This window comes from Penicillium odoratum (genome assembly GCF_028828045.1).
Source record: "Penicillium odoratum strain IBT 22623 chromosome Unknown utg000002l_segment0_segment0, whole genome shotgun sequence".
Classification (NCBI taxonomy): domain Eukaryota; kingdom Fungi; phylum Ascomycota; class Eurotiomycetes; order Eurotiales; family Aspergillaceae; genus Penicillium; species Penicillium odoratum.
In genome coordinates this window covers 744,617-762,099 of record NW_026643144.1, presented here as the reverse complement: position 1 = coordinate 762,099, position 17,483 = coordinate 744,617, and the positions used below count along the sequence as shown (strand labels likewise).

General features: G+C 43.7%; 5 protein-coding genes across 5 annotated transcripts; 3 read left to right on the top strand and 2 right to left on the bottom strand.

The window, feature by feature from the left end:
- Nucleotides 1-1,660: 1,660 nt before the first annotated feature.
- Nucleotides 1,661-1,882, top strand: N7520_002318 (uncharacterized protein; the record flags this gene model as incomplete). Its single annotated transcript, XM_057136253.1, has 1 exon — nucleotides 1,661-1,882. One exon carries the CDS (start codon nucleotides 1,661-1,663, stop codon nucleotides 1,880-1,882), a length of 222 nt encoding a protein of 73 aa, XP_056998939.1.
- A 1,712-nt stretch (nucleotides 1,883-3,594) lies between these two features.
- On the top strand, nucleotides 3,595-4,560 carry N7520_002317 (uncharacterized protein; the record flags this gene model as incomplete). The annotated part of the gene is made up of 1 exon (XM_057136252.1): nucleotides 3,595-4,560. The coding sequence occupies one exon, from the start codon at nucleotides 3,595-3,597 to the stop codon at nucleotides 4,558-4,560; it is 966 nt and encodes a 321-aa protein (XP_056998938.1).
- Nucleotides 4,561-7,209: 2,649 nt separating this feature from the next.
- N7520_002316 (translation initiation factor eIF-2B subunit family protein) lies at nucleotides 7,210-8,858 on the top strand (the record flags this gene model as incomplete). Its single annotated transcript, XM_057136251.1, has 2 exons — nucleotides 7,210-7,337; nucleotides 7,397-8,858. 2 exons carry the CDS (start codon nucleotides 7,210-7,212, stop codon nucleotides 8,856-8,858), a joined length of 1,590 nt encoding a protein of 529 aa, XP_056998937.1.
- A 1,901-nt stretch (nucleotides 8,859-10,759) lies between these two features.
- N7520_002315 (uncharacterized protein) lies at nucleotides 10,760-11,041 on the bottom strand (the record flags this gene model as incomplete). The annotated part of the gene is made up of 1 exon (XM_057136250.1): nucleotides 10,760-11,041. One exon carries the CDS (start codon nucleotides 11,039-11,041, stop codon nucleotides 10,760-10,762), a length of 282 nt encoding a protein of 93 aa, XP_056998936.1.
- Nucleotides 11,042-12,195: 1,154 nt separating this feature from the next.
- N7520_002314 (putative pyridine nucleotide-disulfide oxidoreductase) lies at nucleotides 12,196-13,893 on the bottom strand (the record flags this gene model as incomplete). The annotated part of the gene is made up of 1 exon (XM_057136249.1): nucleotides 12,196-13,893. One exon carries the CDS (start codon nucleotides 13,891-13,893, stop codon nucleotides 12,196-12,198), a length of 1,698 nt encoding a protein of 565 aa, XP_056998935.1.
- Nucleotides 13,894-17,483: the final 3,590 nt, after the last annotated feature.

Below are 17,483 nucleotides of genomic sequence, written 5' to 3'. Positions count from 1 at the left end.
ACGGCAGAATTGTCACAGCCTCAGAAGAGCAGCACTCAGAGTTGTTTTGGGCCATTCGAGGTACGGATCAGAGCTTTGGCGTGGCCATCGAGTTAGGCTTCCGTGCCCATAAGCAACACCAGCCTGTGTTCGTTGGGACTCTTCTATTTTCTGTAAATGCTTTACCTGACATTGTCAAACTTGCCCAACAGTTTGAAACCCTTAAAAACGGCAAGTAGGGTTTGTGGTTTGGGTTTGTCATGCTACCTTCCATGCACAAGTGCTCCATTCTAGTCGTTCTGTTCCATAATGGGGACCAGACCGATGGAGAGCATTTATTCTCTCCTTTGATAACATTAGATTCCATCTCGAACGATGCGCGAATACTCCCTTACGATGGGATGAATGATTTACTGAGTGGAATTGATACACCTCCTCGACATGGGAGCCTGGGGACTTTTGATATTATCGAAAACAGCATGAGTTCCCGTAAAAGCCTGAGTGGTTCTGGATGTTGAAGGATTGCCCATAGGCTAGAGACAGCAAGTTACTAGTTGAAATTCTGCCAAATACGCAGATAACGAAGGTGCATAACAACAGCACGACGTTCGCCAGTCGGGGCCCCTATTATAACGTCAGCTCTCTGTTCATATGGTGTGATGCTCATTTAGATGAGCAAATACACACATTTCAAAAACAATTGATGAGATATATTGGAGAGAATGCGGGTACCTCATTAAAGCCTCATTATTCCAGCTCCAAGCATGGGGTAGGATTGTATGCGAATTATGTGGGTATGTTCACTTCTGAAATGCCCATTCAATAGAAGATATTCATGAGCATAAGAATGCCAGAATTGAAATCCGCTTACACTACCCTAGCTCATGATCTACCAATCGAGGCAATTGTTGGAGGTTAAATTATTTTCACTGTTTCAAGCGAAACAAAGCTTGTGAATGTATAGTCGTATAGTGGGAAATAGCCCATAGGGTGCCGCAAACATCTTATAATCTCATGGTTCTGTTTGCCACCATTCATTTAATCATCTCATCACTACTTAACACTTGGACACAAAGATATTGCCGCCTGATCATTGAATAATGCATTGACAGAAAATGCTTTTAACTAGCTCTAGTCCTTCTGTGACCAGAAGATCGCCACATCGACAGGACTTCATGTGCAGAACCGAGCAGCTTAACACGTGTTGTGTCCAGACTGATCTAGCCAAACTTAAACACAGGTCCGTGAATTCAAGCAAGTGGAACAATTGATCATGCCATATCACGATAGTCACGTGGTCCGAGGAAGCTGAGTAGGAGAACTTGAGAAAACCACGGCCATACATCGCTGTAATGTTCTGACTCTCCCTGTGATGGAGTATGGATATATGTAGTTTCATCAACAAATCCTTGAGTACGTATCTTTGATATTGCGAATATTCAAAAGTTTCTTATATGTCTGACCCCACAAATGGTCACGTAGGGCTCGCCCGCCCCGCTCGCCTGGCTTATGATATCTTTCACTCCCAAGGCACGACAGGCCTGAGGATCAAGCAAATATTCTGTACTACCCTGGCTCACATGGTGGATAAGCATGGGATCGATGGCCTGTGTTCTTTCATGGGACTACGATTCACTGGGCCCGATGAGATAAAGCGCTATTTTGAGCTCTTCCGCAAAGCATGTTCGACGAGCAGCTTCACCTTCCGCCCCAAGCCTCTACAGGCACAGTATTGGAGACCGACCTATCGCGCGATACTCCCGCGATGATATTTGACCATTGGTTGGTAGACGTGGAACAGTCGGCAATCATCGTGGTGAGTAGCGTGACTTTGACCAACCCCGACAGCCTCCAGAATTGTGTGGGCAAGATGTCTTTCCAAATTTGCTTCGAGAAAGAATGAGTGGAGTGTTGAGCAGATGGAGGTCTGGAATGACACGACGATTTAGACGATTATTACTTCCATTGAGAATGCTTATGGATGTAATGACTCATGTAAGATATTTAGACCATCTCAGTCAACACAGCCAGCACAGCCAGCTGGGATATTTGGCCGCGCTAGCGGTGGCTGATACAATTCCCCCGGGAAAACAGGACTTGCGCAGCTTTGAATCGAGTAGGCCCTGAGTTCCACACCAGACTCCGCTGACCTTGGATCTAATTTAACTTCACGTATCTTTTCGCGTGATCACAGGTAAATATGTAAATGTTCACAGATCGGTCTAGACACGAACACTAGGTGGGCTAGTTGCTTTTATGCTATGAACTCTGCAGATAGGGCGATGATCTGATTCTCTTCCGGTCCAGAGCTCTGGAGCGGCGCGTGTCGCGTTACATTATATGCTTACTATTTTGGTTCCGGGAATACGAGAATGAATGAAGTTTCCCCAAAGAGCCGATGCGAGAACATAGTGGAAATGCTGATTCAAAGTTTGAAAAAAATAAGGAGTTGATCGGAGATCACAAGTTGTAAGGACCGGTGTTGAAAATGAACATTTCATGATGGCGTGGCATGATTTACTGCTTCGAAACCAGTGGAGCGGACAGTTAGCCGCTGATGACTCCTAGCGGTTTTTTACCACCCCCCGGTTCGTCGAATACCTAGAGTCGGTTCTAGGAATACGAGTGACTGACTGGTATGGAGTATCTGACCAATAGAACGGGGCCAGTCTCGAGAGATCGTATTCTGAAGATAAAGATACGTGGAATCCCCCGGACTAGCTTACTCAGCTCTATAAGCTCCATCGTACAGGTCATGTGTCTCGGTGCTGAGGCGCCCGGTATTTGTTGAAATAACTACTACGAGCTAGTAATATTCGCCTGGCTTGGCTGAAATCTTATCCTATAGCCGTTTACTCAAATCCCGCGTTATGGCTGATTGGTATAGTGTCAACATTTTGTAATAATACGAGAAGAGTCACTCAACATTGTGTGCTCATGTAGTAATCTGATATATTGAAAATACTGCAATACCAGTCCAGATAATCTCATTGTCTGTTCGGATATTAGTGCTTCGTGATTAATTATGGGGGCGAAATCGTCTATCTTGGGTTCTTTCTCGGCTTAGTTGGTGCTGGGCGAATATCAAAGCCAGAAGGTCGAGCGAAAAAAAATGAGGCTAAATTGAAGAAGTGGCATCTGCTTTAATTTAAGTGGATCCCAGACCATTTATGCCCCCAATGTGTTAGCTATCCGCATTCATACCGAAGTAAATGGCAAATGAAGTCTGCTGCTGTATGCATGCCGAAGAGAGGGGAAGAAAGTTCGAGATCCAGCCCATAATTGAATCGCCTGATAGAGTTACCTAGACCTTCACATCCTGGGCTGATGTGGCAGTGTACCGTGGAAGTTCCTGGCTGACTTGCTTAAATCTAGGAGTCATCTTGTAGTAGATCAGAGCGTCACGCGATATGTCATCTTCGTCCTGCGCCCCACGTCGTCCCGTCTGATTTCTTAGATTTTTCCAGTCGATTTTTGTATTGATTTAAACCTGCCGGACTATTATCAGAGTCGTCCATTTGGTGATTCGAGAGATGCATTTACGAATGCTAATTTATTATACAGTTTTCATGTAAAGAAACCGATTTTTCTCCTTTTTGTATTATCACTGATGCCATGGCTTTCCCACTTCGCCGAATCTACATCACTGTGCCTTTTGCTTTGGGATCTTCACCAGCTCATTTGTTTCCAAGTATCAAAAGCGCCTTCAACCTCCAACACATCCACAACTCCCCCCATTGCCTTGACCATATCCAGATTAGGCAGCCCTCAAGGAAAGCTATCCACAATGCTAAAAGACTCGACGATTTTGATCTGCAGGATCGGGTATTTGTAATCACTGGGGGCGGACGTGGATTGGGTCTCGCAATGGGCGAAGCGTTAATCGAAGCCGGTGCCAAAGTCTACGCTCTGGACCGTCTCGATAAGCCCAATCTTGATCTGATTGCGGCCAAAGAAAAATCCTATGGTGGATACAGCGGCAACTTAGATTATATCAAGATTGATGTACGCAACAACAAGGAGATCGAGAACGCCTTCGCGGCAATCGCCGCGCAGCACAAGCGTCTAGACGGCCTGATCGCCGCCGCCGGCATCAATCACCTCCAGAGCGCTCTTGAGCACTCCCAACAGACCCTGAATGACGTAATGACTGTCAACTATAACGGTGTGTTCAACTCTGCCACTGCCGCTGCCCGCCAGATGTTGAAGTACCAACAGGGAGGGTCCATTGTGCTGGTCGCCAGTATGAGTGGCCTCATCGCCAACAAGGGCATGACTTCGCCCGTCTACAACTCCTCAAAGGCGGCTGTTATTCAACTTGCCCGCTCATTAGCCATGGAATGGGGGCGCCACGGCATTCGTGTAAATTCACTCTGTCCCGGTCACGTTATTACCCCCATGGTTGAGGAGGTCTTCCAGCAGAACCCTGCCGCTCGCGCTACTTGGGAGGCAGAGAATATGCTTGGCCGCCTTGCAGTTCCACGGGAGTTCCGTGGTGCAGCCCTCTTTATGCTATCTGATGCCAGTAGCTTCATGACTGGTAGTAGCATGGTCATTGACGGTGGCCACACTGCCTGGTGAAATGTTGCACAGATGTCGCAGCAACTCTTCTTTCTAGCTATGTTTTACCTCAGATGGAAAGTTTCCTTCATTTTACCGGTTACTATCATACCAAATTGCGTGAGCGGTAATTCTAGGATGCATGATAACTTTCAAAACACAATTACAAATTTGGTTTTTAGGCCTCCAAATAATGGCTTAAGATGATAGCTTATAGATTTTATGAGGACTTAGGGATATCGTCAGGCAGCGTGAACTGCCAGGTTTCAAAGGGAAGAGTCGCCTCTCTCAGAATCCGTAGCTTACTTTTCAACGAACTGACGTCCTGGTGGAGACTCAAGAGAGTGCTATGAGCAAGGTCGAGGACATCTGCTCTTTTCGATCTCTTGGGGTTTTTTCGAGCATCCTTTTCTAGTTGTAAAAATCTGGAGTTGAGGGTGTCTCTGTACCGCTTTTCAACTAGACAGTGAGCTTTCCTTCGGCGCGTAGTTTCGCTGCTGGAATTTCCTTCGGTTACGGTACTTGGGTCATATAGCTCTCCTGGGGTGGATAATATACCCCTCTCGGCCTGGGATTTCAGATTTCCTGATTCATAGATATGTTTTCCCTCATTCTTCCGATTAATTGCCGGCTTTTCTGATACATATTCCTGCTCTTTCTGCCTATTCATGGAACCTTGGCAGATATTGGGACTTGGAAGAACTTGATTCTCATTTGATAGTAGCCGATTTTCGTTGTCGACAGAAATCTAAGTAATGTTTTTAGCTGTGAATTATATATAGAGATTTTGGCGGACAAACGCTACCTGTTACAAGAGGAGAATATTGGCGAAGGGAATCTGGAATATCTGTCCAGTTGCCTTGAAACTGATCGTTCGAGGAAAGACTGTCGTCAAATTTTGGTTGATTGAAATATTGAAAATCTTCCCAGTTCCAGTAAGGGAATTCTGAGCAAAACACATCTACCGGTCCAGTATATGTGGAGGGTAAGTGTTGTAGCTGTTCTGCTGTTTCCATTTGGCACTAACTGACTGTCGAATTCAGATGTGATAACTTATTTAATACAAGAAGATTTGTCTAGCTGGTCTTAAATATCTTCGTATCGAATGACATCTTGATGATTGCTTTTTTCGGCCGGGAGGCGGCCGAAATCATCCCTGCAGAACAGAGAATTGGTAAGTTTGGGTTTCCAGTGGTTTGTGGCATTAATAGCGATGATTCAGGTTTATTTGGCACTGGCATCTCAAATGAAAAATGGTGATGGACCGACGCCAAAAAGCGGGGAAGTGAATGTCTACCTCAGCAGCGCACTTCCAACAAATTGGTCTCGGGAGGCTCCGAGGGGTTCTCGGAGTCATTACGTCATTACAGACTCAGGTCTTTCATTCATTCGCTACAAATAGATGAGGCGATAAAACCTTCAAGGCTAGAAAGCCTAACCAGCTAATAATTTTAAGATGACCAAAGAAAATCTATCAATCCCTTATCTGTCCTTTTAGGTATTTGAAAACATGCTAAGCACCCACCTACACCTATTCTTACTAAAAGTATATACTACCAACAAAACGCCAATATATTAATAAAACGCCAATATATTAATAAATAACCTTTTTACATCTATTTGGGCATGAAGTGCGGTTATGGCCTTAATCCCACACTCAGACACGCAATTATTGCTCTGATTCGCCCTGCTTCAGACGGTGTAGAGATCATCCAAAAATCAATCCGCTGCACATGTCTCCATACCCCTATCGCTCACATATACCCCAATGTCTTCCATGCTTAGATTTGATACAATGCTACTATCTCTTGAAGGCTGCTCGAGTTACAATCTCGTTGGTCAGATCCTTCTGTGGCGAGTGTATCTACTTTCAAGACCAGCATCATGCTATCTGGTGAAAAGGGGAGCTCTCGATGGCTGCACGATTTGACGACGCGCTGGTCTAATAGCTAGGAAATCCCAATTAAACCCACCGGGGATAAACCTGGGAAGCAAGCAGACAGCTGCTAGGGGTGTTAGGGGAGATTTTTAGGAGTGTGTACTTAAGTATCCCTAGACTATAATAATGCGACCATTTTCCGTATCGAATGGAACATGAACCCTAACAGTATATACACTATATTCAATATCCATAATATCAGCAGTCAATATTTCTCCCCCTTTCCAGTGCCCGCCTCACTGAAAATACTTGATCCTGGTACGGAAGGACGAGGGAAGCATAATGCTTCTTTGACCCTTGTATACTAAAAAGCGTTTGTCATGGCGGATGATTCTAGAATGATGTAAGTCGAAGAAAATCCACCCATGGTTGCTTCCTAGCCGTTATGGTCTTCTCATTGGGCCATCAGATGTAAGAATCTACGAGAACGCATGATTGCAACTTATTATGGGTGATAAGTTAGAGTCTCAATATGGTGTGACGGCAAAACTCAAATACAGTTCTGTGTTGAATATTATCATCAAGAGGGAGAGATACTAATATTTACCGGAATCAAAGGTGAATGGCTCTTTTCTTCAGCCTGTGCAAAATGGCTGAGACATGACGTAGCGATGACAACTTCATCATACAGACATAAATAAAGCCGAAGTTCTATGTCCGGTTTTGTTCATCATTCAACACAAAACACCATCTAGCGTTTTTCATTGCCAGTTAATGGTAAAGTGTGACCCATGACAAGCCACTCAAGTCAGCTTAGATTCCCGCAGAGATCCGTAGTTTCTTCTTTCATCTTCGTCAAAACAGAAGGTGAAAGCAAGGTTGCGTTATTCAAACGCAGCGGTAAAGTGAGCACATACCGGTAAATTAACTAGAGACATCTTACCATCATCTTGTGCTGGAAATATCTAACTTCTATAGGTACCATCTAGCCCCCATCTCAGGCAATATAGAGCCCCATGAAACACCAACCAACGCGGCCTGGCGCGAGCTCAGGGAAGAGACTTCATTAACTTTACAAGATTTGGACTTTTGGCGTGAAGGGAAACCCTACTCCTTCAGCGATCCTTCTGTTGGTCGACAATGGACGATTTATCCATTCTCGTTCCAACTTAAAGGTTGCGATGAAGGTGGCCGCGGGGAAAACGGTATCCAAATTGATTGGGAGCATGAGAGCTGGGCATGGCACGATCCGAAGTCAATCAGGGATAGTGAAGATTTCGGCGGGGTGCCGCGACTGAAAGAAAGCCTGCGACGAGTTTGGTTCGAAGGTGATATGAGTGAAGGAGCAAGCGAGGCATTAATTAGAGGACTGAAGCAGCTAAGGACAGATCACACAAGCGGATCAAACGAATTGACAGTTCTTGCACTGAAAGCTTATCACGATGTGATAACTCTGATGAAAGGGGAGATTAATACGACATGGTGGGACACTGCCCGTATGGTCGCATGGCATCTCTGGAAAAATGGGCGACCAAGCATGGGTGCCGCTACCTTGAATGCATTGCTGGCATTGCTGGCAGAGATGCAAGAGACATTAACTGGAAGCCTCGACCGCGAGATAGAATGGGAGACTTTACATGCCGCATGTCATCACCATATTCACCGACGAAAAGCTATCTCCAAGCGTATACAAACCTCCTTTGCGGCCTATCTAAAGTCCAATTTTGTTCCCATCGTTAATTCCAGGTCTAAAACCTCTCTCGCCATTCTCACGTTGTCCGCTAGCTCTACTATACGCGATAGCTTAGTGGATGCATTTGCCTCTATTCATGTGCCTCGTCTGGAACTACGGATTCTGGAGTCCAGGCCGCTTTACGAAGGGGTCAGAATGGCGTCCTCTATCGTCTCTGCCTTTCAGACTAGGTTTCCCTGTACCTCCGAGAGGGAACTACAAATCACAATTTACACTGACGCATCCGCGGCGCTCGCCAGTCAGAACTTAGATTTTGTCCTCTTAGGAGCGGACCAGATCTCTGACTGTGGATCTGTCAGCAATAAGACTGGATCCTTACCGGCTGTTTTAAGCGCCAAACAGATCTCTCCCAAAAGCAAAGTGTTAATTATTACCGCGCTAGAGAAAGTGGCTGGCTCCACTGTGGATGATTATCACAGCCACGAAGCCAACGATCCTAAAGAAGTCATGAACAGTTGGTTGGCTTGTGGTGTAACAGAATTCAATACTCTCAATGATGGTGCTAAGACTGCGCATCACGACCAGCATCATTATATGTTTGAGGTAAAGAATATTTATTTTGAATGGGTTCCGGCAGAAGCAGTAGATGCATATGTATGTGAAGAAGGGACTCTGAATCTTGCCGGTATCAAAGAGAAGGCAAAGGAAGTCAACAACAAGATCGAAAGGTTCTTTGGCGATTTGTAGCTTCGAAAATATAATCCATTTTTGGACTTGTCCAGGAAGCTTGTTATCTCGTTGATTCTGCCGGAAAGATTATCTAGCCTTAAATGGTAATAAATATTCTAATAATAAAGCTTAACTCATGCAAGTTACTCTCAAGCTTATATAGGTAGAGAAATTCCAGCCGTGGGTAATAAGTGTGACACTCCAGCAGAGGGAGATCGATGCATATAGAGCCATTATAATATCTATAGGATATTGGGAATCGTGAAGATCTTGTCCATCGTGATATTCAATCTTGTTATTTGATATGATCATGTAAAAATGATGATCCCAGATCAAAATCTTGGCTTTCATTTGTCCAATTTATTCCTCAACTCGAGAGAATGAAAACTAGCCAGGGTCGACTTACAAAAGTATAAGATCTTATGGATCATCTTCATCGTAATTTTCTGAGACTACCTTCTGTGTAGGTCTGAAGGACTGAATAGATGAATCAAAACAGTTCAAAAATAACTAACAGTGGGCATGCTGGTAAGTCTTTGTAAAACCCTTTCGAGGAATAATTTTGTGACTCAGTTCAGTTTACACAGGCTGAAGGCGTGTCTACCAAGCAGCCACCTATTGCAGTCGGCCTTTCGTAATTTCAGCTTGTTCCACGGTTTGAAGTGATGTGATATGCATCGTGCGGGGTAAAGTCAAATTCCACCAATCGAGATATTAAACTTTATCCATTTGAGTTTGACTGACGCATCCGACTAAGCACCGAGAGTACAAAATAGAATGATCTTATTCCTTGAAAAGATGAGCAGGGTCCAAGGCGGAATCTGAGGAAAAGAGGTGAATTCAACATGAAACCGACGCAGCCAACTCAGCCGGCAGAAATGAATGAAGAAAATACAACGAAGTTCCCACAGTTTGAAATCACTCTTTACATTGTCGCATATTTTATTATCGCGGTAATGTATGTCAACAGGCCTTGTATCTTCTGTCCTGTATAATTCGAATTACTAAACTAGCCAGTATTGACTGACGTCTGAGGAAACTCTTTAGGGTCATACTCAGATTCAAAGCGTGGACTAGCATCATGGAGCGGAGACATCTGGTTAACAGTCGACGAGGATTTATAATTGCTCCCAAGGGGCGAATACAGAGACTGAGATGTCTCATGGTAACTGCGCCGGTGAAGCAATTAGGAATATGGCAGGCATCATGGCAAACAGACCAATCTCCCTTGTTGGCTAAATTAGATTCGGTAGACTGGTCAGTGTTCCACATTCCCACAGAGAGAATTTTTGCTGAGGCGTAATGGTTACAGTGCAATATGTCTCGATACGGTGAGCAATACACAAAAAGTACACTGCCTTCGGTGTCGTCATATATTTCACTGCCAGTGCATAGAGAGATGGTTTCTTGGTGATCATAATAACTGTCCTATATGTCATCGCATCCTTTGCTCTGATGCTGAGTATATCTCATGCCTGGTGTAAAACTACATAAAGACTATGAAAACTTTTTCTAAATGAATGTACTTCTATCGATAATCTTCGAGCGACACCAGGAGACGGGGCTCATATTAAATGATAGAATTCTTAATCAGGGACTAGTGATTCTCATCAATGCTTCATACATCAGCATTAGGAAAGAAATCAAAGCGAAGCGCCACTATATTCACGACTTCAGTAACATGTCTCGGAACTTCTTCACAAAGATCCCGTGAGATTCACTCTACTTCAGTCAAACCGCAATTAGGTCAGCAAGATTCACCGATGTCGGTTACATTCATATATTGATTCTTTAAAAACACCAACTTTGTTGTTTGATTCACTATTTTCGGAACGAAACACACGTTTCACGCATGAACAAGCTAGTAAAATCCAATAATCAGTCAATCCATCCGTGAGATTATTAGATCGGGAATCGATCTAGATCTCAACTTTGCTGAAGATTTCGGGTTTTCGGTGCTCTAGGGTGTACTCAGCGAATGCCTGCGCCTCCAGACTAGAGTGTTGTGAACCTTTGGCGACGTTATTAACAGTAGGACTGACCCAGAACTGTTCTTCCGCCTTCGCAAGTTCGATTATCAGTGAATGGAGGAAATTGGCGTGACCAACCACCATGCGTAGGTCGTGGTTGGCTCGCGACCCTTCTCGGCGGAGCTTCTTGCGGGCTGTCTGTGCGAGATAGGAGGTTTGCGAAAGACTCATCACCCATATGATGACAATCGACTAAAATTAATCTACCGGCCAGTCCGGCTTAGGGATCGGAATAAAGTAAGATTGTTCGAAATAAACTAGGGGCAGTGGAAACACATATTCCACAATATGATGCAAGTCCCAGTTTGATCTTGATATTCGTAGATGTAAACTCAGCCTCGAACATCCGCGCGGCTCTTTAAAGGTCCCCAAATTATCCCCACATATGCTACAGGCTTACTGGTGCGGTCACTTCGTCCATGATGCTGATGATTGTTAGGATTCGGCCGAACGAGACCACTGAACGCGCGACCCAGGGATAAGATTAAAGTCAAAACAAATCATAGTCGCATTTCCCAAGTTCTGCTGGTACGCCTTATTGCTGCAACTAATAGCTACTCACATGTTTGTGGGAAATCAGTGAATTAAGGATGACGTCGTCGTAACGCAACATTTTCAACAACTTGATATCGAGATCAGGGCCTATGAGATGCTCTAAATAGCGGTCATGATAAACCATCATAACTGGTTACCTCTACCTCAGTACTAGTCTGTAGCTAACCACTCGATATCTTGATATGATACGTCTTCCAATGCATGGGTTCTACCTCTTAATGTGACAAATACCATGGGAAAAGTTGGCTCCAGTAATTTTGATGCAAAATACCGGATGTATCGTATTACCAAGCCAACACACCGTACTTACACATACATCGGAAAGAATTGAGGGGCCATGGCTTTGTCAACCCCACTAAGCTATGGACTTTCAACGTGACGCACATGCTAGTCCGCAAATAAAGCCGGGGAGGAGGGGGCTGGATCATTCTAGATCTCAAAGGCGAATTGATGAATACGGGAAAAAGCGTATTAAAAGCCATGTCCCAAAAATTCATATTGTACATATCCAGATACATTATGGCAAAAATAAAGAATTTGCCCCAACCAGACCACAAAATATGTTCAATTTGGGGTTCATTTAATGGAAACCGAATACTGTCGATGATTTACATTAATGGGCGCAATGAAGGTGGCCTGACAATTTAGATACTCCCTGATAGATTGTTTGACTTTTCAGGGTATTTGATACACTCATACACTACCTGCATCCGAAATTTGAACTGATTTTTAATTGGCTGTATCATGAGACAACAAGCGGATTAATGATTTCAATCGGACCCGCTAGATACCAATTTAATCCCAGACCCCCCCTCAACCAACAACTTCAACCCTCCATCAAGATTAGCAGCCTGGTAGCCTGATTGTACCAGTGTTCGGTACGCAAGATAGCCATGATAGCCTACTCTGGAGTAAACAACAATAGCACATCGCTTGTCAATATCGGCCAGGCTTTTGCGCAACATATCAAGAGGATAGTTACGAGCTGACGGTATATGACCTTTGGCAAAATCTTCAGCGGAGCGCACATCAAGGATCTGGACCTCCTCAAAGTGACTTTCAAGTTCTTTCGGTGAAATAATGTGGAGATCTCCATGGAGCAGGTCACTTCCTATCATGCCAATCACGTTCACTGGGTCTTTCGCCGACCCATACTGAGGTGCATATGAGAGCTCCAGATTTTCCAAGTCAAACACAGACCTTCCAAATTGTAATGCCGTGGAGAGCACATCGATGGACTTATCTATTGCCGAGCGACCAATTATTTGAGCACCCAGAAGGCGTCCACTTGCGGGTTGAAAGGCCACTCTCAAGGTCGTTTGTTGGCTTGCAGGATAGTATCCAGCATGTTCAGGGATCTGAGCTGTCACTGCATTGGGAAAGTAACCGATCTCACGGAGTTTCTCTCCCGAAAAGCCAGTGATAGCGACAGTCAATTTGAAACATTTGCAGCTATACGTAACTATACGGCCACGATACGGAACTGCGCGTTTCATTATATGATCAGATGCAAGCCTGCCTTGCTGCCTTGCCGGGCTATTGAGAGGTAAGGTATGTTGTATCTGCAACGCGGCCAATAAATAATTTGATGTTTCTGCCAAAGCCCCGACCGCATAAATATCAGGGTCACTTGTCTGCATGAATTCATTGACAATGACCCCGTTATTGCAGAGGAGACCAGAGCTTTCTGCAATATCTTTTCGAGGAGTAAGGCTGGTGGCGATAATGACAATGTCGGCAGAGATGTTGGACTCGTTGGCCAATGTCACGATGCAGCCGTCTTCAAGGACACCAGCACCGATATTCAAAATATTCGCGTTCAAATGAACCTGCACCTCATGCCTTATGAGTTCTGTTTGAACGATGTTTGCAAAGTCGGGGTCGAAGTCTTGACACATGCGTCCCTCGGTGTGTATAATACTAAGGCGAAGTCCAAAATATGAGAGACTCTCCACGGCTTTCAAAGCAAAATATCCACCACCCAAAATTGCAGCAGATCGACAATGGTTCTTGGCAGTGTAATCCTTGATTCTTTGGAGATCTAACATCATTTGCAAACTGAAAACATTCTCAGATTCGATGCCCTGTATCTGCGGTATAGCGAAAGAAGCTCCCTGCGCGAGGATCAATTTATCATATGGCAGAATATAGCTGTCATTTGTATCCACCCTTCTGACAAGGATTTTGTGCTGCTCTTTCCATATACTGGTGATTTCTGTACAATCGCGTACATCCAAATCAAATCGATCTTTCAACCCTGCCGGCGACTGGTGAATGAGAAAGGTGTCTGTTTCGATCACACCTCCAACCGAAGATGGCATTCCTGAGTTGGCATAGCTGGTGTAGTTATGTTTCTCAATCAAAATGATAGATGCTTTTTCACTCAATCGACGAGCTCGAAGAGCAGAAGACATTCCACCGGCGGCGCCACCCACGATGATTATCTTGATAGGCTCTTCTTGACTCATATTGCTTTACCTTATCAGTAGTGCAGAGAGAAAATGTTGTGTCAGACTGGTGATGAATAAGTTTGGGCGGCTTTCAAGGCTCTATATTATCATGGTACTGTCACGCCACATGAGGGAGACAAAACAAAAAAAATACGGCACTCGAACCACGGTTATCCCAATACGAATACTTTGGCTGATCATCCATCATTACTTCCTTTTTGCCAATTTTAGTGAGTAATTTCTTCCGCATGGAAATGTTTCTGTTAATATGTTTCTTGTTGATGATAGTTTTGTTATATTGGATCAAGTTTGATCGAAACCATTTGTAGCTGAACCAAAGTGTTGTTTGTCAAGGAGTTCTCAGCCTACTTATATTTTCAAACTTCCGACAGAGAAACAGCAGGACACTTGGGAAGCCTTGTACCTTTAGAGAAAGGTATTTAGGGGCATGGGCCAGGAGTACCCACAGAATGGCGGAGGACAGCACGAGCCACGTCTTTTAAATGAACGGTTATTGGATCCGGAAAAAAAAGGGTCATTAAATCATTGGCAAAAAAATTATAGAAGCCAATGATATTATTTCATGGATGACCTGAGTATTTATTCTTATTCAATTTAATGGTTTTGCGCGCCGTTTCCCTACTCTGTGCTTCCACTTGAGTGTTTTTAATTATTCTCTTTTTTAATCGAACTGTTCAAGTATCGGGAGGTCTACGAGCGCCCCCTTTGCCAGGTATATAGCATTCAGCAGGCGTAGTGCAGCATTAAAGATAGAAAGATAAAAATAAAGTGGATTGGGTACGATATGATTCATGGTTTATATCTGAAGTCTGGACCTTTGCGTGAATCACCCGATCGTCATTACCAAAGGATAGGAAATCACGCTACGTTGGCTGGCCCGTGCGCAACGAAAAAGAAAATATTCAGATATCATTTCTGCATTTTATTCATGCAGTGGGATAGACTGCGATCCACTACCCACAGACGAGCCGCTATATAGTGAAGGCTTTACAGTGGCAAGATAACCCCGCTCTGTTCCAAAGGTTAGGTTTAGTTCTTTGTATGCCTTCTTTAGAGTCGTGATTTTCAGACCCTTAACCCCCCACGCAAGTTTTTAGGACTTCATATCAACGCATCGGCTGTCCCGAAGAACTCACCAAGTTTTGACCCAAAGAACTTATATCTTAAAAAGCCCTCCTCGAGGCGCTATAGTTGAAAGGACTGGCACATTTTGGATCATTGAAAAAGATTGGAGCAGTTGTCAGTCTCATCCAAAAAGTGAGACCTGAGCTCCGCTCATCTCAGTCTATCTGACTTTTAACTGATTGCAAGTTCATGTCTCATATCCAACTTTAATGGCCGAGTTTTGTCAAGGTTAATTTCTTTTTTCATATAATCCGCCATATGTGATAGTATCCCATGTGCTTCTCGTCTTACTTTTGCTCTCATTGGTTAATCTCTTACCTCATGACTAGAAGGTGTGTTTCTCCATCATCGAGAATCCATGTCTAGACCAGTCTAGGCAAAATTGTACTCCATAACGACTGATAATAGAACCTTCCTGCTACTTCACACGTCAGTAGAAAAACTAGTAGTAAAAATTATTCGCTAGCATTTCTTCCCTCCTCTCATCTTCGGATTTTCCGAATCTCATCCGTCTGCAGTCAGTCAATGACTCAAAAAATTTGCAATGACTTGACGGACACACTATCTATATTTAGGATGGGACGCTCATCACTGAAATCGTTGCCGGTGTAAGACTCCTTACGCCCATAATTCTTCATGTGGAAAAATCTTTTGACACCTGGCCAGGGTAGATTCATATCTCGATATAATTGGAACGAATCGATTTTCAATAATTTTTTTCGCCGATTCGAAAGCCTCTTCCCTTTCTTCAGTCCAGAATTTTTACACCCAGATGGGTTCGCGGATTCCTCCCAATGTTGTATCGTTATATACATTTGAGATCGATAATTGTGCAGATGTTGCACTTGCGGTTGCGGTGGACAGCCCCACGCTGATTCTATACAAAAAAGGGAAGGAATTGGAACGGCTACGTGGCGCTTATCCTGAACAACTGGAGTACTTATTATCCAGGGCCCTTTGCGGCCTGGAACGTATTGTCTGAATTGTACGTGGAAAAAAATAGCACCATGTTTCCCGGAATCTCTGATCAAGATAAAGATAGTACTCCCCTGTTGCGAAAATTGAACAGAGATTAAATACGAGTAATAACCAAAAATTGTGGCAGGAATCGTCACAATTGATATTTAGGCCCGCCCGTGAGAATAAAATGCTTTCAATTGCTTGATTTCATGACGCGAGAATAAACAAAGTATATTGGTTGATCACCATCAATCATATTTCCGCTTGACAACGTTTCTGTCCCTATTCGGAGCCAATATATGAAGTAGAAACTAGGTTAAAGTATGAATTATCGAGCTAATTGCTGTCATCGGCAGCAATGAGCGCGAAGTATGAACAGCTCTAATAGCGCGACGACTAACCTAGAGGTTCGATCCGTCACCATAATCCACGAATCTCGCTATACCAAACGGGCTAATTTAGAGTACATCTTTCATCATTAGTGGTGATCAACCTTTGGAACTAAAGTTAATTATTCTAAAGAACCTGAATCAAGTTTTCCGAGCTTTCAATATCATTGCAAACCGTCATTGGGACTGAAGGCTAGTTGTCTTCTGAACAGTAAAGTCGAAATGTCTCTTCATATATGTACCGAATTATTGGTAATGTATATCTGGCATCGGACCTGCATCATGTTGATTTCGAAGACCCTGGAGCGGAAGTGTTCGCTCTTTGAAATTCAACCACCTTGCAGCCTTTGCATACAATTATGAATTATTAAGCTATTGCCGTATAAGAAAGTTCAATTAGGGTCGGAATTAAAAATGGTCTTGCAGCTTAGTCTATTTTAGCTGCAACGAAGAGATCAAACACGAATGCACATGGAACGAAGCAGTATTGGTATGCTTCGTTCCATGCCGCGTATATATGTCAATAATCATTTGAAAGATTATCAATGCCGAGATCCTAGAGTTACCGAATATTGGGCCGGATACAAGATGCTTGATAAGATTAAATGCATTCGAAAGAATCATTCCAAATCAGATGTTCAAATCGGGTGCTATTGAGAATACCGATCTATCGTGTTGATTCTGTCTCCTTGCAAACTTGAGTATATTAGCTTCTTTGTGTTACATATAGCATGGATTACTATGTTCGGGAAGCGACTCACCTATTTAGTCTAGATTAGGAGAAACCAATCAACTGGTTGCACCGGCAATGTTGGTTCGTGTGACTACCTGGTTATATAGATTGGCGGCAAAGCCTCGACCGGAAAAGACATCAAGAAAAGGGCAGAGATATTCTCATAATGGCATGATATTACTTGTCAGTTACAAATGTTAGTGTATAATATTTAGAGCATTTCGCGAGGTTTACCAGCACTTAGGATAGTCCGAGGATTTCAAAACGCGAATTAGTTCTATCTGTCACCTCTTTATCATAATTGCCCCGCTTGAAGATCACAATAGATAGACCAATAGGCATCTTAAATTTTCTAGAGGAGCCAAATGCGGCCCATCGCT